This window comes from Cetorhinus maximus, chromosome 11 (genome assembly GCF_964194155.1).
Source record: "Cetorhinus maximus chromosome 11, sCetMax3.hap1.1, whole genome shotgun sequence".
Lineage (NCBI taxonomy): Eukaryota > Metazoa > Chordata > Chondrichthyes > Lamniformes > Cetorhinidae > Cetorhinus > Cetorhinus maximus.
In genome coordinates, this window is record NC_135889.1 from 15,815,608 (window position 1) to 15,840,354 (window position 24,747).

The 24,747-nt window shown below is 41.7% G+C and overlaps 1 protein-coding gene across 1 annotated transcript in view; it reads left to right on the forward strand.

Annotated features, from left to right (window-relative positions):
• The window catches only part of LOC144686411 (BRCA1-associated RING domain protein 1-like), a 179,791-nt gene extending 157,885 nt beyond the window's left edge, over window positions 1–21,906 (forward strand). The window contains exons 10-11 of the mRNA XM_078551567.1: window positions 15,382–15,485; window positions 21,287–21,906. Coding sequence (XP_078407693.1) covers window positions 15,382–15,485; window positions 21,287–21,622 — 440 coding nt within the window. The 3' untranslated portion in view covers window positions 21,623–21,906. The remainder of the gene's footprint in view (window positions 1–15,381; window positions 15,486–21,286) is intronic.
• Window positions 21,907–24,747: the final 2,841 nt, after the last annotated feature.

The window sequence follows — 24,747 nt, forward strand, 5'->3', positions numbered from 1 at the left end:
GATCAATTAATCAACTTTTGTTGATGAACCCAAATAAAAACAGAAAATGTTGGAAATGCTCAGCTCTGGCAGCATCCGTGACGAGGGAAACAGTTAACGTTTCAGGTTTGAAACATTAGCTTTGTTTCTCTTGTCACAGATGCTGCCTGACCTGCTGAACATTTCCAGTATTTTCTGTTTTTAGCCCAGATTTCCAGCACCTGTTATATTTTGTATTTTTACACCTAGTTCACTTCACTCTTATTAAACTGTGTTCCTTTGCGCTGTCCGGCTTTAAAACCTGTCCAATCTACTTCAGCTATTGTCAGCATTCGCCATTGGAACGAAAATTAAAAAGGTCAACAAAATTGAATAGGAAATGATCAAAAAGCAAGAAGGAGAAACCTAATTCCTTGGATTCCTTTAACTTTGGATTATTCTGGCCATGTTGTATTTAAAAGCAAGTATCGGTAAAGCCTTGTTCTAATCCAGGTGGAATAGTGTTGATCACGTTGACCAATTTAATTGGCTGTTTCATACCTTAAGGAGCAAGTATTCAATTCTTGGAAAAACTCTTATCATTAAAATGAGAGCAGAGGAAATCAATTTTTTGCTCTATAAATTTCAAAGGCGATCTTAATTATTTCCAAGGGACTGGCCTTCATAAATATGGTACAGAAAGGGTGTTTTCTTTGATTTCCCATGTGGTTGAAATAGGCAGTTTCTTTTTGACTAATGGTATGTCTGCTTGCCAATCTGCATCCAAATCTAGGTACACATTACTTATTATTGGAACCCTAACATCCAGAGTGCCAATTCGGGCCTTAGCCAATTAAGGATCTGATCGTTATCAATTGATTTAACAATCACCTTATTGAATACCTATCAGTTTACCTTCCATCTTTAGTTCACGGAGGCAAGTTGTTGCTACCCCTGAGCCATCGTTTTTCCAACTCACGGGAGGCAATATCTTGTCCCTCCCTGAATCCTCCCTGCCTAGCTATACATTGCACCACCTGCCCTACCTAAACACCTAGCTCCCTCTATCCTACCACCTGTATTCCTATCCTGTACACAGCCCCACTCGCCCATCACCCTGTCCTTGCTGATCTACATTGATTTCTCATTCCCCAATGCCACCAATTGAAAATCCTCAACCTCCTCTTTAAATTCATTTGTAGTCTTGACCCTCCTGATGTCTGTAAATACCACCACAACCCCCTACCCAATTGCTGTTTCTCTGACACTGGCCTTGTGTGCACCCCGCCCTCCCATCCCCATTGCCTTTACCCCACCCTCCCATCCCCCATTGCCTTTACCCCACCCTTGGCATCATGCCTACAGCTGCCTTGACTCTGCGCTCTGTAATTTCTGCCCTAAACCCCTCCTCCTTTCTCTCCACCTCATTGTTCTTCCCTTAAGACCCTACTTAAAACTCACCTCTTGACCAAGCTTTTGGCTGCCCTATCTAAATGTCGTCTCCTTTGGTTTGTCCCAATTACATCTGATTATGCCTCTGTGAAACACTTTGGGGCTTTGTTCCACGTGAAAGGCACTATACAACTGCAAGTACATATACACTCTGAAGACACAAACAAATTACTAAACATGAATATGTAATGGTCCCTGATGGGAGTTACCATTGATAACAAACCCATTTATGTGATTATGTGGAAGTGCTGGGTCCCATCTGTTCCTCTCCATGAGTTATTAAACAACTTCAGAGTCATTGCAAATTAGCAGTTGGAGTAAATAATTGGTGCCCTGCTAAGTGAATGTTTGTTTGTGAAGTATTTGTTCCCTTTAATTGCAGGGTTGTCACAGGAATGTTAGAAGTAATATATTAGATGCACAGCATTCTACACAGCTCAGCTTGATTGGAGGCAGTGTCACCCTCCTTTTTGTTTTTTCCAATAATGTATATAGATTTTTCTTTTCCCACCTATTTCCATTATTTTTAAATGTATTTCCATCCATTGTTTTATCTCTACCTTTTAGCCTTTTTCGATTCCTTCCCCCCACCCCACCCCCACTAGGGCTATCTGTACCTTGCTTGTCCTGCTTTCTGCCCTTAATTAGCACATTCCTTTAGATAATATCACCACCTTCAACACCTCTTTGTCCTTTTGTCTGTGACATCTTTTGGTTATCTCCACCTATCACTGGCCCTCTACCTAGCTGTTCTTGTCCCAACCCCTCCACCCCCTCTTAAACCAGCTTATATTTCACCCCTTCTCTATTTTTAATTAGTTCTGTTGAAGAGTCATGCGGACTCGAAACGTCAACTGTGCTCCTCTCCACCGATGCTGCCAGACCTGCTGAGTTTTTCCAGGTGTTTTTGTTTTTGTTTTGGAGGCAGTGGGGTTGGGGGGTAATAATTGGTTTGGGGGCCAGAAGTAAACTTTTCCATGTTCACTGTTGAGCAACTAGCTAGAAAATGATCTGAAGTGATGCTTGTGTTGCTGAAGTGATAGAACTATATGCTATGCAGTTTGTACTTGCATCTATTTGTTTGCTATATACAGAGTCACAGGTAATTCTTAACAGATGCAAATGATTTATTTTAAAAGCTGCTTATAGTGATACCACAAGTCCCAACCAGAATGGAGATCCTCGGCTGACTCCCCTGCCAGTACTATAAGTGGCTGGCATTGATTTTACACACACAATTTGTATTTTGTAACTGTCCTATGGCCTTTTTAGGAAGCGCAATAAATATTGATTTACTTAAGCCTCCTGAGATTTCTACCATGTCGTAAACTTAATTAAAGATGAGAGTCAGTTTGTCTATTCCAAAGTCTTCTAAACTTTTTCTTTGTTCGGTGACAATTTCATCTGGGCCTTTGGCTTTATTGTTTTTCATCGTATTTATTGTTGTTCTTTCTTTGTCTTTCATGATCTTTGGACCATCCATGTTATTCTTAATTCGTTGGCTTTTCTTCTTGTCTGTTATCCTCAAGTCTTGTATGTATTCAGTCCATCTTGAAAGCACTTAGTCCCTTTCCGTGATAACTTCCCTGTATTTCCATTTGGTGCATCCGCCAGATGTACACCCAACTTTTCCTATGATTTTCCCGAATGATTGTGAACTCCATCGTACTATCAGCCTGACGAGTCACATTACTAAGATCTTTCTTTTGAGTACTGATGAATAAGGCAGGAGCAAGATAAAGCCATAAATTTCAGCTCTTCAATGTGGCTTTGTTGAAGATAGAGAAATGCTATCTTTACGGTACGCATGCCATCAGAAAGAGCCATCGAGATGAAAAAAGATGTATTCATATGTTTTATTGATTGTAGCAAGGAATTTGAAAAAGTGAAACATGAAGAACTGATGAGCATGTTAAAGTCTCTTGACCTTGATGGCAGAGATCATTGAGTGATAAGAAAGCTCTTTTATGGCTGCAGTTTGTTCCAAATAGATGAGAGCGATCTAGGTGATTTTATGAAGATTTATTCAGATTGTATAGTGAAAACTTTCTAAGAGAGTTCGGAGACCTTTGTGGATTATTAGTTTGAGGTTACACCCTTAATAATATAAGATATGCCAATGGTACCATTCGTATTGCCGACTCTGAAGAGAAACTGCAGAAGGTTTTGGATAGAGTAATGAGTGAAAGTGAGAAAAAAGGGCTGAGCATAAATTGTAAGAAAACAAAATATCTAATAGTGTCCAAAATCATACTAGAATTTAAGATCACAGTAAAGAATGAAAAGTTCAAACAGGTGGACAAATTTTGTTACCTAGAAAATATGTTACATCCAGATGGAAAGTGTGGCCAAGAAATAAGACGAAGGATTGGAATGGCCAACAATGCATTTCAAAAAATGAAAAAGATTATGATCAACTCAAAATTAGCCATGAAAACAAAGCTTTGTTTTGACAAAAAACACCAATTTTGACAAATGAAGTAAATGTTAGACTATCAGTGAAGCAATGCAGAGAAGGATTGAGGCTGCAGAATTGTGGTTTTTGAGGCAAATAATGAAAATACCTTGGACATGTCATTCTACCAATGAAGAGGTGCTAGTAAAATCTGAGGCCAAAAGAACTCTGCTGACCAAGATCAGGAGGAGACCAGGGGAGTTTCTTGGGCAGGTAATAAGAAATCATGGTTTAGAAAGTTTGATGCTGATGGGAAAGATCGATGGTAGAAAAGATCGAGGTAGACAAAGAATGATCTTTTCAAAGAGCCTCGCAAACTGGATGAATGTACCACCAATGAAAATGATCCACGCCTCTACAGCAAGATTAACATGGAGGTCTGCTCTGAAGAAGGGTCATACGGACTCGAAACGTTAACTCTGTTTTTCTCTCCACAAACGCTGCTGGACCTGCTGAGTTTTTCCAGCGTCTTCTGTTTTTGTTAGCGCCCTCACAGGGCATGGTACCTGAAGTGAAAGAGAGAATTATCCTCCACTCGCTGCATTTTCCACTTGTGGGGAGATCAAAACTAGAGGCCCTAAATTCTAAGATAGTCGTTAATAAATCCAACAAGAAATGAACGCACAACCTTTTTACCCAGAAAGTGGTTAGAATGTGGAACTTGCCACCGCATGGAGTAGTTAAGGTGAATAACATAGGTGCATTTAAGAGGAAGTTAGATAAGTACTCGAGGGCAAAAGGAATGGAAGGATATGTTAATGGAGTGAAATGAAGTTAGATGGAAGATTGTGTTTGTGAAGTATTAACACTGACATGGACCACTTAGGCTGAATGGATTGTAACTGTGCTGTACATTTTATGTAAATCTATGTAAATTTGCTGGAGTGTATTAGGTAATTATTAGCCACACACTGCAATTTGCTGGAAAAATAATGCTGACTTTATCAAGGGACTCTGGAGAGTTTCTGTTATGTTCTATTTTTAATTTTTTCTTAGGATGTGAGTGTCGCCAGCATTTGTTGCCCACCTCTTATTACCCCTGAGAAGGTGGTGGTGAGCTGTCTTTTTGAACCACTGCATTCCATCTGGTGTTGATACACCCACAGTGCTGTTAGGTAGGGAGTTCCAGAATGTTAACCCAGCACCAGTGAAGGAATGATGATAGAGTTCCAAGCCAGGATGGTATGTGACTTGGAGTGGGAGTTGCACATTGTGGTGTTCCGTGCCTTTGCTGCCCTTGTCCTTCTAGCTGTAAAGGTCTCAGGTCTGGAAGGTGCTTTCGGAGGACTTTTGACAAGGCACCACAGTGCATCTATGGTGGAAGGAGTGAACATTTAAGATAGTGGATGGGATGCTGATGAAGCAAGCTGCTTTGTCCTCGATGGTGTCGAACGTTTTGAGTGTTATTGGAGCTACACATATCCAGGCAAGTGGAGAGTATTTAATCACACTTCTGACTTCTGCCTGGTAGATGATGATCAGATTTTGGGGAGACAGGAGGTGAGTTATTCACCACAGAATTCCTAACCTCTGACCTGCTCTTGTAGCCACAGTATTTATATGGCTGGTCCAGTTCAGTTTCTGATCAATGCAACCCCCAGGATGTTGGTGAGGGAGTCAGCAGTGATAATGCTATTGATTATCATGGGGAGATGGTTAGTTTCTCTCTTGTTTGAGAGGTTCGTTGCTTGGTACTTTTGTGGCATGAATGTTACTTGCCATTTATCAGCCAAGCTTAACGTTATCCATGTTGGCATGGACTGCATCAGTACCTGAGAAGTTGCAAATGGTACTGAACACTTTACAATCATCAGCGAGCATCCCCACTTCTGACCTTATGATAGAAGGAAGATAATTGATGAAGCAGCTAAATATGGACACTACCCTGAGGAACTCCTGAAACAATGTCCTGGGGCCAAGATGATTAGCCTCCAACGATCACAACCATCTTCCTTTGTGCTAGGTATGACTAGCCAGTGGAGCATTTTCCCCTGATTCCTATTAAAGTCAATTTTGCAAGAGCTTGTTGATGTCACACTCGGTCAAATGATGCCTTGATGTCAAGGGCAGTCACTCTCACCTCTTGAGTTCAGCTGTTTTTCCCATGTTTCGAGAAAAGGCTGTAATGAAGTCAGGAACTAAGTGGCCCTGTAGCTTATAGAATCTCTATTTAAATAGACTCTGTTTGCCACCTCCAACCCATTGACTGTGGTGTCAATGCTCACTCCATATTTTAAAAGCAGGATGTAAATGTAGATATGTTTTAACTTAAAATTAATGTTGATTTGTGCTAGCTATCATACATAATATAGAAAACTTACAGCATAGAGGGAGGCTATTTGGCCCATTATGTCTGTGCTGGCTGAGAAAATGTTATCTAGCCTGATCCCACATTCCAGCTCTTGACTCGTAGCCCTGTCACCCTTCAATTGTATATCCAAGTGTTTTTTTAATACAATGAGGGTTTCTACCTCAGAGTTGCTGATGCCCACCATCTCTGGTTGAAAAAGTATCTTGCAAACCCTCTCTAAAACTTCCACCAATTAGTTTAAATCTGTGCCCTCTGATTATTGACCTTGGCTTAGCACAAATAGGTCCTTCCCATCCACACTAGGGTGCTCAAAGTTTTATACACCTCAATTGAATTCCCCCCACCTTGTTCCAGTGAAAATAACCCCAGTTTACCCAATCTTTCCTCATGGCTAGCATTCTCCGTTCCTGGCAGCATCCTTGTAAATCTCTTCTGTACCCTCTCTATTATGGCCCCATTATTCCTGTAATCCAGTGGCCAGAACTGGATGCAGTTTTCTAACTGTGGCGTAATTCATTTTTTATACAGTTCTGGCATAACCTCCCCCTTATATTCTGCGTCTTAAGGAAAATACCCCGTATGCCGCCTTAACCATCTTATCTGCCTGTACTGCTGCCTTTAGGGATCTGTGGGCATCCAGCCCAAGGTCCCTCTGTTCCTCGACATCTCTAAGTGTATCATTTATTGTGTATTCCCTTGCCTTATTTGCCCACTCCCATCGCATTACTTCTCATTTCTCCTGATTGATCTTCTGCAGTTTACAGCTTTCTTCCTCGCTGGCAATCACATGGCCAGTTTTTGATTAATCTGCAAGCATCTTTATCATACCTCCTGCATTTAAGCATATATCAATATTATATACCACCAACAACAAGGGACCCACTACTGAACCTTGCAGTACTCCCCTGGAAACAACCTTCCAAGCACACAAGCACCCAGCGACCATTATCCTTTGCTTCCTGCAACTGAGCTACTGTTGGATCCATTTTGCAATTTTCCCTTGGACCGCATGAACTTTTCTGACCAGTCTCCCATGTGGGTTCTCATCAAAAGCCTTGCTAAAATCCAAGTGGCCCAAATCAAATATCCTACTCTCGTCGACCTTGCTTGTTACCTCATCAAAATATTTAATCCATTTAATCACACACAACTTTTCCTCAAGAAACCCTTTGCTATCTTTGATTAATCTGTGCCTTTCTAAATAACTACTGTCCCTCAGAATCTTTTCCAGTAATTTGTGTGTCACCAAGGTTATGCTAACTAGGCAATGGGTCTAGTGCTGGAAAATGGGATTAGAATAGTTAGGTACTTGTTTGACCAGCACAGATTCGATGGGCCAAAGGGCCTTTTTCTGTGCTGTAGACCTCTGACTCTATGGCTGTAATTACTCAATCTATCACTTCCTTTTTAAACAATGGTACAACATTAACAGCCTCCAGCACCATTCCTACAGCCAGGGAAGATTAGGGAATGATGGTCAGAGCCTCAGCTATTTCCTCCCTTGGTTCCCTTAGCAGCCTGGGATTCATTCCGGCCTGGTGATTAATCTACTTTCAAAGATGCTAAACTCCTTAATATTACTACTCTCACTGTTTATCCCATCCAATATTTCACACTCCTTCTCCTTAACTACAATGTCTTCCTCATCTCCAACTTTTGTGAACACAGACACTGTATTAAGAGCCATGCCGTTGTCTTAGGCCTCCACACACAGGTTCCCTATATGGTCTCTAATGGGCACTACTCTTTCCCTAGTTATACAATTGATCTTTTTGTATTTCTAAAGCATCTTTGATTTTAGTCACCAATATTTTTTTATGTCCTCTCTTTGTTTTCATAATTTCTTTATTTAATTTCACCCCCGCTCTTTCTTACACATCTCTTAGTCTTTCTGCAGTCTTGAGCTCTCGGTATCTAACATAAGATTCCCTTTTTTATTTAACCTTGTCCTTCTTGCCTTCCAAGGGTCTTTAGATTTGGGAGTCCCACTGCTCGGACACTGATTTACCTTCAAGTAGCAACTTCCAGTTCAATTTTGCCAAATCACAACTCAGCTTAGTAAAATTGGCCTTTCTCTTATATAAAACTTTTGTTCCTGCTCTATCTTTGTCCTTTTCCAAAACCATGCTAAATCTAACTGAATTATGATCACTCCCATTAAAATGCTCTCCCATTTGCACCTGCCCTGCTTCATTCCCTAAAACAAAATCCAAAACTGTCCCTACTCATGTTGGAGTTGTTACATACTGGTTTAAAGAAAAAAGTCCTCCTAAATCTATTTTAAGTACTCTATGTCCTATGTACCTTGTATACTGGTTTTATCCTGATTAATGTTAGGGTAGTTGAGATCTCCTACTATTACTGTCCTATTGGGAAGGATTTTAACTGCCAGTGGGAAATAGGCACTGGTGTGGACATGGGTTAAATTCCTGAAAACTGGCATTGAATCATGTACATGACATGGTCTTGCCTACTCCCTGTTTGACCCAGGCGAGTGAGGAAGCCCCATGCAGCTGCTGGTTAAATAATTAAAATATTCAATCAGTTTTCACTTTAACCCTGCATCCTGGCTTTAACAGGCAGCTCATGTGTTCTCTGAGCTCTCTGCTCCTCGCCAGGGTAAAGGAGGCAAGAGCACAGCGGGGAGAGATTTTTTAATGAAATTGATGTGCTGGGAAGACTTTAAAGAGTGAAATCACGAAGCTTGCGGTCAGCCATAGTGAAAGGCTTGAGTTTGCGGGACAACTTGACAGCCTGAAGTCACTGCGTTGAGTTCAATTTCAACCTTTTGGAATTGCTTTTAAGTACCTTGGAGTTTACTCGCCTCCATCTAAGCTTACCAGCTGTCAGCCTTCACTACAGCAGGGGAGTAGCCTGTACCTCTGAAGAGGAACAGGCATACCAACATCAACAGCAAGGAGCAGCAACACGCTGCCTTTGCAGCCATAGGACAGAGGGGATGGACAGAGAAGTCCAGCTCAAAGGATGCAACATCCCCAGCACATGGTCTACAGACTGAGGGTGAGCTTCCTCAACACGATGGAGCAAACAGTGCCTCAGGATCCTCAGGCTTTCGTGGCAGGTCATTGCAAATCGCTGAAACCTCCTGGAGCAAGACCTCCTTCCAAGAGGACTAGGTGGGCATGCATTGCCACTGGCCATCATGGTTAACATAGCCCTGAATTTTTTCACCCCCGACTACTTATCGGGGTCTGTTGATGATTTGGATCACAGATTGAAAAATCCTGGCGATAAATGCGTCTCCCAGAATCACCTTATTCCCCAAGGCTGCCAATTATGTGAACTTTGCCACTGCTGAGGCCAATCAGATACATAGGGCTGTTGGCTTTGTTGTGGTCGCTGGATTCGCACATGTACAGGGAGTCATTAACTGCACACACATTTCAATCAAGATTCCCTCAGATCAACTTGGAGTGTTCATGTATTACAAGGAACTCCAATACATACATGTCTACGTTAGGTATCCAGGGGACTACCATGACTCAGTCATTCTGCAGCAATCACATCTCCAACAGATTATCTCTGCTCCACATAGCCTCAGCAGCTGGCTCCTGGGAGACGAGGGCTACGCTCTAAAGGCCTGGCTGCTAAGCCCTGTGAGAAGCCCTGCCAGTGAATCAGAGGAGAGATGTAATAGGAGCCACATCACCATGCAGGCTTTTATAGATTGAACCATAGGGTTGCTGAAGATGTGTTTCTGGTGCCTGGACAGACCTGGAGGTGCCCCATCAAGGGTCTCCAGAAGAACTGTGATCTTCTGTGCCCTTCACAACATTGCCTGACAGAGAAGATTGGAACTGCAGCAAGAGGAAGGTACAGAATGGTCAGCGTTTGAGGGGGAACTAGATGTGACCATGGTGCCTGCAGCTACACACCAGGCTACCAGAGAAGTCCATTAATGACTCATCCAAACGTGCTGCACTTGTGTCTGAAGCTATCTGAGAGTGCCAGGAAACCCTGAGGCAGCCACCCACCAACCCCCGCCACATTCCAGCAGTCAGTCGTCATATTCAGAGCTTTTCCTCCATAATGGCTGATCATTCCTGAAAGCTACTGTTCAGAATGAATGGGAGCTGCAACAAAGTAGAGGCTGTGAGAATGAGGTGTTCAAATAAAATCTTTAATTCATTGAAATAAACATCATTATAACTACGTTAATATTGGTATAAGCACCCAAGTGCAACTAAGACATCTTTCTCAGCAGGAGAGCATTTAGCTGCATGTAAGTGAGGAGTTGAGCCACTGGAGCAAAGATTTCCTGCAGCCTGTGTAAACTGGCAGATAGTGTGCAGACCATTGGTGTTGGCCAGAATATATTCGGTTACCTGCCGCATCTGATGCTCCATTCAGATGGCTGCTCTTTCCATGGAGGCGGAGATCAGCACAAAGGTCTGAGACATCATGGCTGTTAACAGGATCCAAGTCAGTTGGTGAAGTCAAAACTAAAACACAAATTTTTGTTATAGAGAGAGTTTATTGGCTTTGTTCAGTCTCTCAGCTCTCCTCACACATACCCAGTGACCCAGCTATCACCTATTTATACTCTTTTGAGTAAACCAATAGAACTTAAATAAACTAATTAACAGATTTATCCCATATTTATGTGTCCCAAGTACTTAATTAAACAATGACCTTCACCTGTGTATCCTAACAATATAACATACAATTAGAGTGAGCCACATTGCTGTAGGTTTGGAGTGACATGTAGGCTAGACCAAGTAAGTACAGCAGATTTTCTCCCCTAAAGGGCATTAGTGAACCAGATGGGTTTTTATGACAATCGGCAATGGTTTCACCATCAGACTTTTAATTCCAGGTTCTTTTATTGAATTCAAATTTCACCATCTGCCATGGAGGGATTTGAACCCGGGTCCTCAGAGCATTACCTTGGGTCTCTGGAATACTAGTCCAGTGACAATACCACTATGTCACCACCTCCCCACATTATCTCCAGCTCATGTGATCTGCTGCTCACCATGTGCCAACCTATCTATCACCAGTGCAGGACCCACCAAGTTGTGCATCTGTGCAGATGAAGGGTGTGTTGGAGTCATGTGATGATACATCCTTAGTATGCTCACCCTCCTATGCAGACTCCTTGGCTTCCTCCATCATTAGCTCGCCCGTCACTCCTGCAGGACCTGTGGGAGATGAAAGAGACGAGTTAATGCTGACATTGAGAAAGGATACAAACTCAGCATAGTGCTTCAGGTTCTCTTATTCATTCATGGAATGTGGGTGCAACTGGCAATGCCAGCATTTGTTGCTTATCCCCAATTGCCCTTGAGAAGATGGTGGTGGTGGTGAGCTGTTTGCCTTGAACCACTGCAGTCCAGCAATGGGCCCAAAGAGTAGAGCATTGTTAGATGTACTTAGGCATATATTAAGCCTATTGAGCTTGTTAGCAAAATTGAAGCCATGGGATAAAAGAGGCAGTAGCAACAGGGATTTAAAATTGGTTAAGAGATAGGAAACAGAATTGTGGTGAATGACTGTTCTTTGGACTGGAGGAAGATATATGGCAGCATTCTCCACAGTTCAGTATTGACATCGATGGTGTTTTTGACATACATTAATGACTTGGGCTTGGCGGTACAGGGCACAATTTCAAAATTTGTAGATGACACAAAACTTGGAAGTGTAGTGAACAGTGAGAAGATAGTAATAGACTTCAAAAGGTCATTGTCATAGGCTGATGGATTGGGTGGGCACATGGTAGTTGAAATTCAATACATATTGAATAGAATTTCAGGTGATGCATTGTATAGGAAGAAAGGAGAGACAATGCAATTTTTAAGAGGGTGCAAGAACAGAGAGACCTGTTGAATTTTTCAAGGTGGCTGGATAGTTTAGAGTACAAAAGCCAGGAAGTTTTGCTAAATCTATATGGAACACCAGTTCGACCCCAGTTGGAGTATTGTGTTCAATTATGGGCACTGCACTATAGAAAGGATATGAAAGCTTTAGAAGAGATTTGCTGGAATAGTTCCATAATGAGTGGTTAGGAGTTGGAATGCACTGCCTGTTAGGGGGGAGAATACAGATTCAATAGTAGCTTTCAAAAGGGAATTGGACAAATATTTCAAGGAGGGAAAATCGCAAGGATATAGGGAAAGAGCAGGGGGAAGAGGGGCTAACTAAATTGCCCTTCAAAAGAGCCACACTTGATAGCCTGAAGAACCTCCTTCAGTGTTGTACTATTCTTTGATTCTATCATATACACTTGAAAAGGCTTATCAAATGCTTCAAAGTAGTAATGTTAGTGTGAGGTCAAGTAATTGTGCTCCCTTATTAAGCCTATCACCTAAACAGGTGCTGATCAAGCCATTGTGGCATCAGATATTGGGGTGCACAAGAACGTCACTTTCTCCTCCTCCCCACACCCAAATAAGATGCCGATTGATTTTATTCTGTGACTAAAAAAGGAGAAAGCCTGCAGCTTCTCTCGACTAGTGTTATTGGATAAATTCCTGGTCTTATTTCAGTCGAGTGGTAGGTATGAACTGACATCTCTCCAACTGCTTTGTGGCACCATATGTTAGTGTAACAAAAATGGCAATGCTGGCTTATTCATTGCATTTTTTCTTGCTGGTCACAGCGTGCACAGAATTAACATTGGTTTCAGCTTGGTGTAGATAAGGCACATCGCAGCCTGGCTGTTTGTGTCTTGGTATCTATAGTTTGCTGCCATTGTCCTTGGATGCAGACAAGTGTTACAGTTCATTCAACTTTCTTGGAACTGATCAATGGATCAGCGTATTCCATTCAGTTCAAACATCATATGTGAATTGTTTTTTAAGCCATAGGCTTGATTGACTGCCATATCGGTGTTGAAAACACGATTCAGATTTGAGGAATGAGCAGGGCCATGATTCTGTGTGGATGCTTTGGTGGGCATCTCTGTAGTCAGGTTAGATTTGTATTTGATTGCTAACCATCAGAGGTGCTGTACATGCCTACAGGCGTATGTGCAGAATCTCATTGACACTGCAGTGTAGTGCTGAGGGAGTACTGCACTGTCAGGATGTGCCATCTTTCAGATGAGACCTAAAACCGAGACTCATGTGTTCTCAAATGGATGTAAATGATACTATAACACTATTTCAAAGAAGAGTAGGGGAGTTCCCTCCAGTGTCCTATACCTCAACCAAATCAAAAAAAAAATTTACATTGCTGTTTGTGTGACCTTGATGTGTGCAAATTGCTGCCACATTTCCTACATTAAAACAATGACTGAAAAAAATACTTCACTGGTTATTAACCGCTTTGGAATGTTCTGAGTTCGTGGAAAGGGCTTTACAGTGGCAAGTCAAACAAACATGTCTTTTGGGGTTCGCCTGATGTTCATATTTAGTGACTTGTTCTTGACGTTTTGAGGAGATTCATAAAAGTACGTAATTATTGTAAGCATGCTACTTGTCTAAGTGTTGCACTTCTATCTGTTTTGTGTTCATTAAATGTATGAAGTGATTATAAATCTTGATTGACCTGCTGCCTGACCCTGCGGAGTGTTTCCAGCATTCTCTGTCTTTATCTAACTGGCAATAGACTAGAGGTGAGGCGAGCAGACTTTTTTTAGGACAGCAAGTTATGATGATCTGGAATGCAATGCCTGAAAGGCTGGTGGAAGATTCAATAGTAACTTTCAAAAATGGAATTGGATAAATATCTGAAAAGGAGAAATTTGTAGGGCTGTGGGGAAAGAGCAAGGGGAGTAGAGGTAATCGAATAATTGTTTCAAAGAGCTGACACGGACATGATGGCTGAATGGCCTTTTCCTGTGCTATATAATTCTATGATTTTCAAATGAGGGTTGTCATTTGACCTCAACGTCAGGATCACCTGGCATCATGTGATATATTCAGTAAACTGGAGTACGTTGGTGAGGCACTCTGTTCAGTCTGAGCCTTATAATGTTCATCTAGAATGGGCAGATGAAGGCATACATACGCTGATTTGTATGGGTTATGAAGTCGGTTTAAAATAGTGACAAGCGATTTCTAGTGTTAAAACCCAACAGTTAGTGACAATCAGCATTTCATTGGCAACGCATCATTAATAATGGGTCAGTGCATGACATTATTCTCTAATGCAAATGGGTAAAACTGAACTCTTTCCATGTGCATTTGTGCAACAAATTATTCTCACCCAGGCCTTGATTAATTCCATTGTTGACATGGCTATTTTTCAAAAAAGCCTTAGTGTGTGCAACAGCTGCAGAGAGGTATAAAATTTCCTGTTTAGCTCTCTGGGGAGATGAAAGCAATCCAAGGTTTTCTTTACTCAAGGAAATCAGGTTTTAACCTGAATTCATTATATTAACAGACTTTAGGTAAACAATACATTTTAGTTTTGGTCTAGTTTACTCAGATTCTTTTAAATTATAATAAGGCATATTCTAAATGCAAATTAATCAGACTTTGTTCTTTGATGTGGTTATAATTTCATGAAAACTGAGTTGTCCTGTTAACGTGGCTTTTATATTTTAAATTTTGGGGAACTTTCAATGGCCTAGTTTGAAATTGTATCTCCTGTCTTCTGTCACTTTACTCGATATTCTTCCCAGAACAGGCTGTCAACAATTAACCACTTTAGTCAGACGAAAGTTCTGTACCTAAGACCTCCACATTTTCAGCATTACATGTGTAGAATAATGTATTACCCAAGGGACCCTGAGGAAAAGGGGGAAAATATCAGAGTTGCCTATGGCTCCATTAATTACAATCAATTCATGATGTTAACCATTGGGGTTACTGAGTCAACTTCCATTGTATGAAGATAAATAACATGTCATTGTCAGTTCAGCGACCTCTATTTTGCTGTGTGCCTTGCCACAAGGCTTGGCTGTCAACCAAGCTTTGCCAGCTTACGTTTCTGCTGATTGATGTCTTATCTAACTGTGACATATTCATGTATAAATATTTCAAAACAAGTAATGGCAAAAAAAAACAATTGCAGGTACAGCTTCAGAATAAATAACTTTTTTTGGCAGTAAAGGGACTGAAGCTCTTTGCAGAGTAGTTGCACAGTGGTTTAATCACACATGCTTGCTCTGCTGTGTCACTTTCTTTGTACACTGACAGGAAAAGCACATCACTGTGTACAAACAAGTATTAGGGAGAATTGCTTCCATGTGCCTTTAATGCTTGTTAACAGCAATGCTTTTTTTTTCTCAATTGCCAAGGGGTGACAGCCTGCCTGGAGATCAGTGACAGAGTTGCAGAAGAAGACTATGAAATAAGCAGTGTAAATGGTCCCAAACGTGGGCGACTCAACCAGGAGCAGCAGGTAACACAAATCTGCTTTTTTCTAATGATGACAACACTACTTAGTGTCACAACAGCATTTCCATTCTTTAAGCTGTCAAATTGTAACACTTCTTCCTTTCATCTCCCATTTTGGAGCGTTTGAAACATTCTTGTAAAGTTTATGTTTGAGAACTACGCTTAAAAAGAAAAATCAGAATTCTGCTTGCCATGAGAATGATTTTAGGTACCATAGCACCACCGTATGTTTGTATACATGCCCGAGCAGATTGATGCAAATATTTACCCTCTGGCGTTGGCAGTTGTGATGAGTGTCTCTGCCAATGCCTGTTTCCATCGTTGAATTATGCTGCCAATTTCATATTGACAGTAATTTAGGTTATGCAATGATACGAAAATGGCAGCAGGACTTGGACAGCACATTTCAATCGAATTGCCACTTGTACTGAAACGGTGTGCTGTGATTCTTCCTCCATGAGACCACCTCGTCCAATTTGTGGTGCAGTATCATTCTGGGCCGGTGCTACGCTATTCTTAACCAATTCCCCGGTTATCCATTGGATTGTCTTGGAATTGAGAGAAATGTGTTTAGAATCATCTTCGGGTACAACATATACAATAAAAGGTGTAAACAAAGCACTGGAATTTGTTTCTACAGGAACAGTTCAAAGAGGGTAAGTTATGATGAGCTTGTATAAAAGCTTTGTTAAACCACACTGTGTACTCTGCATTTTTCTGGACCTCCATATTATAAAAGGATTTAGAGACACTGGAAAAAGTTTTGGCATCAACCTTGCAAATTTTGTTGCACTGAAGTTATAACAATGAAGGAAGACGGCACGCTAAGGCTCTTTTCTCTCAGAAACAGAAAACTGGGAGGTGACCTGATGGAGGTCTTGAAAATTACAAAGGGCTTCAATAGGGTAGTTGTATTGCTGAAAGAAGACATTTTCCAAAGCTTTTCATCTTGCACTCATCAGGAGAATCACAAGAATACCAGTGTCAGGGGAAGCAACAACTTTTATGCTGTATGAGAAGAGAGTGCTGATTGGTTGGCAAGTGGACGCTGATTGGTTAGGGTGTTGTCATGGAGAATGCACTGCTTAGTGGTGACTGACAGTTAACTGCCAAGAATTGTTTGAAATTTAAACCAGGCAGCTTAACTCTGGTCAAGGCATTGCCCTGAGGAATGAGCCAGCGAATGGCTATCACTTATTTTGTTTAGCTGAAACAGACGCATTGTGTGTACATGTTCTTTCTGTCTGCAAAGAACAGGGCCCTGTGTATTAATATATGTAGCTTCCAGTACATGCAAATGCGCCACCCTGGTAGATGTACAGAAGATGTTCCCACTTGTGGGGAGTCCAAAACTAGGTGCTGTAAATATAAGATAGTCACTAATAAATCCAGTAGGGAATTCAGGAGAAACTTCTTTACACAGGGAGTGATTAGAATGAGGAACACTCTACCATGTGGTAGGGTTGAGGTGAATCGCATGGATGCATTTAAGGAGAAGTTAGATAAGTAAATGAGGGAGAAAGGAATAGACAGATATATTGGTAAGATGAGATTAAGTGAAATGAGATGCGGGTCATATGGAGCCTGAAAACTGGCATAGACAAATGTAAATATTTCTACTTTGCTTCGTCATTTTACACCCCATAATTTGATTGGATAATTTTTAATGCCAAAAAACAACTTTGAATTATTAAGAGTCATCTGTTTATAGGCAAAAGCTACTTTACTGCTTTTTAAAAATTCTTTCACGGGATGTGGGCATTGCTGGCTAGGCCAGCATTTTTATTGATCATCTCTAATTGAGAAGGTGGTGGTGCGCTGCCTTCTTGAACTGCTGCAGTCCATGTGGTATAGGTATACCTACAGTGCTATTAGGGAGGGAGTTCCAGGGTTTTGACCTAGCAACAGTGAAGGAATGATGATATAGTTCCAGGGCAGGCTGGTGTGTGGCTTGGAGGGGAGCTTGCAGGTGGAGGTGTTCCCTTGCATCTGCTGTCCTTGTCCTTTTAGGTGGTAGAGGTCAGGGGTCTGGAAGGTGCTGTCAAAGGAGCCTTGGTGAGTTTCTGCAGTATATCTTGTGGATAGTACGTACTGCTGCCACTGTGCGTCGGTGGTGGAGGGAGTGGATGGGGTGCCAATCAAGAGGGCTGCTTTGTCCTGGATGGTGTCGAGCTTCTTGAGTGTTGTTGGAGCTGTACACATTCAGGCCAGTGGAGAGTATTCCATCACATTCCTGACTTGTGCCTTGTAGATGGTGGACATGTTTGGGGAGTCAGGAGGTGAGTTACTTGCTGCAGAATTCCCAGCCTCTGATCTGCTCTTGTAGCCACAGTATTTATGTGACTGGTCCAGTTCAATTTCTGTTCAAAGGTAACTCCCCAGGATGTTGATAATGAGGGATTCAGCAATGGTAATGCCATTGAATGTCATGGGGAGGATGGTTGAATTCTCTCTTGTTGGAGATGATCATTGCCTGGCACTTGAGCAGCATCAATGTTACTTGCCACTTATCAGCCCAAGCCTGAATGTTACCCCACCTTTGCAGCATATGGGCACAGACTGCTTCAGTATCTGAGGAGTCACAAATGGTGCTGAACATTGAAATCATCAGCGAGCATCCCCACTTCTGACCTTATAATGGAAGGAAGGTCATTGGTGAAGCAACTGAAGATGGTTGGGCCTAGGACACTACCCTGAGGAATTCCTGCAGTGATGTCCTGGGACTGAGATGATTGACCTCCAACAACCATAACCATCTTCCTTTGTGCTAGGTATGACTCCAACCAGTGGAGAGTTTTTCCCCTGATTCCCATTGACTCCAGTTTTACTAGAGCCCCTTGATGCCACACTCAGTCAAATGCTACCTTGATGTCAAGTGCAGTCATTCTCACCTCATCTCTCAACAACACTTTGCATCACTTTACTGATGGTTGAGAGTAGACTGGGGCGCTAATTGTCCTGCTTTTTGTGAACAGGACTTACCTGGGCAGTTTTCCACATTGCTGGATAGATCCTAGTGTTGTAGCTGTACTGGAACAGCTTGGCTAAGGGCACAGCTAGTTCTGGAGCATAAATCTTCAGTACTATTGCTGGAATGTGGTCAGGGCCCCTAGCCTTTGCAGTATCCAGTGCCTCCAGCCATTTCTTGCTGTCAGGTGGAGTGAATCGAATTGGCTGAAGGCTGGCATTTGTGATGTTGGGGACTTCAAGAGGAGGCCAAGATGGACCATCCACTCAGCACTTCTGGCTGAAGATTGTTGCAAATGCTTCAGCCTTGTCTTTTGCACTGATGTGCTGGGTTCCCCCATCATTGAGGATGGGGATATTTGTGGAACCACCTCCTTTTGTTAGTTGTTTAATTGCTGTCCACCATTCACCACTGGATGTGGCAGGACTGCAGAGCTTATATCTGATTCGTTGGTTGTGGGATCACTTAGCTCTGCCTATCACATGCTGCTTTCGCTTTTTGGCATACAAATAGTCCTGTGTTGTAGCTTCACCAGGTTGACACCTAATTTTTAGATATGCCTGGTACTGCTCCTGGAATGTCCTGCTACACTCTTCATTGAACCATGGTTGTTCCCACAGCCTGATGATAATGGTAGAGTGGGGGATATGCCAGGACATGAGGTTACAGATTGTGGTTGTATATAATTGTGCTGCTGCTGTTAGTGCACAGTGCCTTTTGAGTTTCTAGACCTGTTCTCGAAATCTACCCCACTTAGCATGGTGGTAGTGTCAGACAACACGATGGAGGGTATCCTCAATGTAAAGATGGGGTTTCATCTCCACGAGGACTGTGCAGTGGTTGGTCCTACCGATACCGTCACGGACAGTTGCATCTGCGGCAGGTGGGTTGGTGAGGATGAAGCCAAGTATGTTTCTCCCTCTTGTTGGTTACCTCATCACCTGCTGCAGACTAGCAGTTATGCCCTTTAGGACTCAGCCAGCTCGGTCAGTAGTGGTGCTACCGATCCATTCTTGGTGATGGACACCCAGAGTACATTCTGTGCTTTTGCCACCCTCAGTGTTTCCTCCAAGTGGTGTTCAACATGGAGGAGCACTGATTCATCAGCCAAGGTAGGGGGCAGTAGGTGGTAATCAGCAGGAGGTTTCCTTTGACATGAGATTCATGGGGTCCAGAGTTGATGTTGATAACTCACAGGACAACTCCCTCCTGACTCTAAACCACTGTACTGCCACCTCTGGTTGGTCTGTCGCCAGTGGGTCAGGATACACCCAGGGATGGTGATGGTGGTGCCTGGGACATTGTCTGTAAGGTATGATTCCATGAGTATGACTTGTCAGTCTGTTGCTTGACTAGGCTGTGGAACTGCTGTCCCAATTGTGGCACGAGTCCCCAGATGTAGCTAAGGCCTAGGTCAGTGCTCTGTGATCATTGCCGGTTCCATTCCTTTCTGTAGACTTTGACACAACTGAGTGGCTTGTTAGTCATTTCATAGGGCAGTCAAGAGTCGACCACATTGCTGTGGGTCTGGAATCACATGTGGGCCAGACCAGGTAAGGACTGCGGATTTCCTTCCCTAAAGAACATTAGCGAACCAGATGGGTTTTCAGACAATCGACAGTGGTTTAATGGTCACTATAACCGTGACTAGCTTATTAACTGTATTTAAATACCACCAGCTGCCTCATGCTAAGTTGAAAACCAAATAGGATGAATGAGGAAATTGTTGCTTGTGTGATCAATTGCTGGATAATGGGAATCAAGGCCAAATTTTAAAATTGCAATTCTAATTGGCCAAATATGACAAGCACAGTCAATTTTGTATTGGTCCTCGAATCTCAATTATTCATTATAATGATTCATTATGTTGTTCAGGATATTGAATGTATTATGCAGATAATTAAAATGCTATAACAAGAGGGATATAATTGAGAGATCTGTAGAAACCTGGCAACTAGGCCACTGCCTGGGGATGGGGTAAGAGTTCATATTTTTGAAATCCTAAACAGTATTGAAACTAGAATGACACGTAATTACAGAGTGAAGAGTATGCTACTTAATCAAGAGTGGAGACAAGGATAATTTGGTTTTCTGGTTGACTGAGTGTACGCCTGGAGCAGCAAAATTTGTTTCAGTAAATGCATTAAAAATAAGACAGTAAGCAAATAACTAATTCTTTAGAACATTGAGGTGAACTAAAGTGATCTGAGCATGTCTTAGAGTTGACCTGATGGAGGTCTTTAAGATTATGAACGGATTTAATACAGTACACGCAGGGAAAATGTTCCACTTTGAGACCAAAATTAGAGGCCATGAGTATAAAGTAGTCATCAGTAGGGAATTCAGGGGAAACTTCTTCGCCCAGAGAGTGGTTAGAATTCGGAACTTGCTATCATAAGGATTAGCTGTGATAAATAGCATGGATGCATTTAAGGGGTGCATTAAGCTAGATAAACACTTGTCAGCTAGAAAGGCTGAATATTTGTCCCCCTCTGTCATTGTCATCATTCATATTTGGTCAGTGCACTGACATAACCTGTTCTATTGTGTGCAAAATGCTCATAGCCTCCTGCATGGAATAGCATTTTATTGAATTTAAATTTATTACAGCTGAACCTCTTGCTTCATATTTGTTGGGTAGTTCTATTTGGTGAATGTGGGAAATTTTCTTGTTATTTAAGTACATGCATCTGACATTTATTCCATAATCCAGTACTCTTTCTGCAGATCCTTGCTATGTACCGCGCGTGTCTCTGAAATGCATTGTAACAATCGTTGTCCTGTGCTGTCACATGCTTCTAAACGAACATTTTTTTTTCTCCTTTGCTGCCTGCTAGCTGCCAAAGCTGTTTGATGGCTGCCACTTCTATTTCATGGGGCCATTCAAAAGTTGCAAGAAAGAGGAGCTTGTTCATTTGGTCAAGGTTGGTGGGGGCCACGTCCTTGCCCGGCAGCCCAAGCCAGATAGCGACGTGACTCAGAGCATCAACACTGTGGCTTACCATGCGTTCCCTGGCTCAGATCAGTCATTCTGTACACAGTACATCATCTATGACAAAGACAGTAATTACAAGCCTGAGAAAGTGAGGCTGGGCAAAGTATGGACTACCCATTATACGTGGCTGATTGACTGTGTGAAATCATTTGAACTGCTTTCGGTTCCTGAGCACTAATGGAATTATATCTATATATGGAGTTGATTTATTTTATAAAATTAAGACTCAAAACAATGTGCATCTATATACTATTGATTAAAAATTATGAAAAATATTGCTTTAAAATGTAAAAGCAGCTCAGAGAAAATGAATAATATTAAAATTATGGGTCAAAATTTGGTTAAACTAATCACTGTAAAAATTGCTTTATAATGACCTTCCTCTGTAACTTTACTTATACTGTGTCACATTAAGTATTCATTACGCTAAATTAAGCTCATTCAATAAAAAGATTTATTTTATATCTTGCTCTATACGTTTTTCACACTCAATTTGTTTTAACATGAAAAGAATAATGAAATACATCTGTTTAACTTTAATCCAGACGTGCTGTGTGCCAGCATTTGTAGGTGTGTGTTAATCCTTTCATTATTAACATGCTAGTTATCAAATCATGTGCTTTGTAATGAGGGTTTGTCCCAGAGTTATTTCTGTCCACCGCTCAGGTTATTGCCAAATCACTGAAATGAACAGCAGTTTAAATAAACCAATAAAATAATCCAATAAAATCTGTGAAACTGTTCTTGATTTAGTCAGGCCTATAATTTTAGGATAATTGAGATCATCTTGTAGGCCTCTTCCGTTCAGACTGGAGAGCTTTGCAGGAAAACTTCCACCTGTAGCACCTTACTGTATAATTATCAGCAGCATTGTCAGCTAAGCTGAGTTCAGTCAGTCGGGTCTATGAAAAGCCTCCCAAGTTTTTGGAAATCATGAATTCCAACAATGTCATAGAATAAAAGCCATAGACTGAGGCCATTTGACCCTTTCATGTCTGTGCTGGCACTTTGAAGGAGCTGCTGTTGAATTAGTCCCACGTTCTTGTTCTTTCCCCATAGCCCTGCAAATGTATCCTTTTCGAGGATATGTCCAATTTTGAAAGTTGCTAAGAATATACCTTTCTGGCAGCAAGTTCCAGATCATCATAACATGCTGTCTGTAATTAAAAAAAAAATTCTCATCTCCCCTCTGATTCTTTTGCCAATTGTCTTAAACCTATGTCATCCAGTTACTGATCTTCCTGTCAGTGGAAACAATACCTCTTCAATTATTTCATCAGCACCCTTCATAATTTTGAACATCTCTATTAAATCTCACCTTCCCTCCTCTGAGGAGAACAGCTTCTCTAGTCTCTCCACATAATTGAAGTCCCTCATCTCTGGTATCATTCTAACAAATCCCCTGCGCACCCTCTCCAGGGCCTCACCATTCTTCCTAAGTGCAGTGCTCAGAATTGGACCCAGTACTCTAGCTGGGGCCTAAATAGTGATTTATAAAGGTTTACTATAACTCCCTTTTGTGTTCTATGCCTCTGTTTATAAAGCCAGGATTCTGTATGCCTTTTTTTAATCAGTCTTATCATCTTGCCCTGCTCCCCTCAAAGAATTGTGCATGTGTATTTCATATATATATATATATATATATATATAATATATATATATATTATTCAGCATTCCCTGTTCACTGTACCATTTTGTTCACATTGCCTATCCTCATTCTTCCTACAGAATGCTATCCTTCCAGATGTTTGTTTCTGGGACTCTTGTCTCTGGGCTCAGTTACAGACCTCTTCTGCATTGTTTGCTTAAGCTGGCTGTCCAAAGAGCTTCATGGGACAAATGTGCAAGTGCCATTTCATGCTTTCTTTGGTGTGTTGTCATTAACAAAAGCAACTTGTAGTTATGCTGCACTAGCCAGGTGATTTCAATAAGAAATTGTGTCCTTTGACAACCAGACTTCAAAACTGTTCCAGTTCCCAAAAGGTAATTGTCATGCCCAGTATAGGCATGCAGCAATATTACGACTGGGACAGGAGTGCGCCTTTTCTCTAGCCCCACTACTCCACAGGTCGCATCATAAGTGTAAGTGTTTTATTCACTCACCAAACTGGCCAATTGTTTACTTTCACTGTCGTTAGAACCAGAGTAAAAGAGACTTTAACCAGGCTTTTTTCAATAAACTCAGAATGATTGATTTATTATGAAAAGAAACTTATTTTTAAAGAGCAAGTGGCAAAAACTGGTTAACATACAATTTGTAACCTGGAAGTATAACAATGTACCCCTTTAAATTCCTACACATGCACATAAAGGACAAAATAGAGTCTCTGCAGAGGTTGATGTTTAAGGGGAAAAAAACACCTTTAGGCCAATGAAAAAGGACAAAGTTTGAAGGGTTTTGATGTTGTCAATCTGGTGTTCCTGCATTCGAAGATGGATCGCTGGTCACAGTAGTTGGATGATCTTTCCAAAAGTGCTTTGCTGTGGAGAACAGAGCAGCATCGATATCGTGATCTTTCTCTCATCTCAGCTTCTCATGCTTCCAAACATAGATGAGCTATGCTGAGATGAGGATTTCTAGCTAGAAACTGAACAACACTAAATTTCAGACAAGGCAGGGAGAGAGCGGGTTGGGCAACCTTCTCCTTTTCGGTTACTTCCCAAATCCAAGTCTAAAACACAAGTTCAAAACAGAAACTCATCTCGGTCCTGGTTTCCAGAAAATCACCAGGGCCTCTCAGCCTGAAAGTACTCGTTTTTTTTTCTCCAGCAATTAAAGTTCAAATAGTTCTCATCTCCTCAGGTACCTTGCTGGTCATTTCGCTGAAGTCATGTGACTTCTTGGAAAAGGCAGTTTGCTCACAGTCCAAAGTGAATTATAGCCTTTTAAAAAAAAACTCAGGTCAGTTCCCAAGAAAGTGTCCAAATAACTCAATGTCCTTTCAAGTTAAAAAAAGAAACATGTAGGCCAGGATTTTCCATGCCCACCGGTGTCAGCTGTGTTCCGTGGCGTGAGCGGACAATATGGCGCGATCGGTTTCACAATGGCGTGAAACCAGTTCGCGATCAAACATTCAGCACGCTAGTGGCGGGCTGTGTTCTCCGCCATCGTACATTGAGGACCTCATTGTAATATATCAGTATTAGGCCAGCCCGTCAGGATCATCCCTGCCCCGCTAGATCGTCCGCCTGCATCAGCGGGAAATCGTGCCGGTGTAGAACATATCTTGACAACTGTGACATGCAGAAGTTGGGACTTACCCACCAGGGCTTTGCTTGCATCACAGACATCCGAGGAGTAGA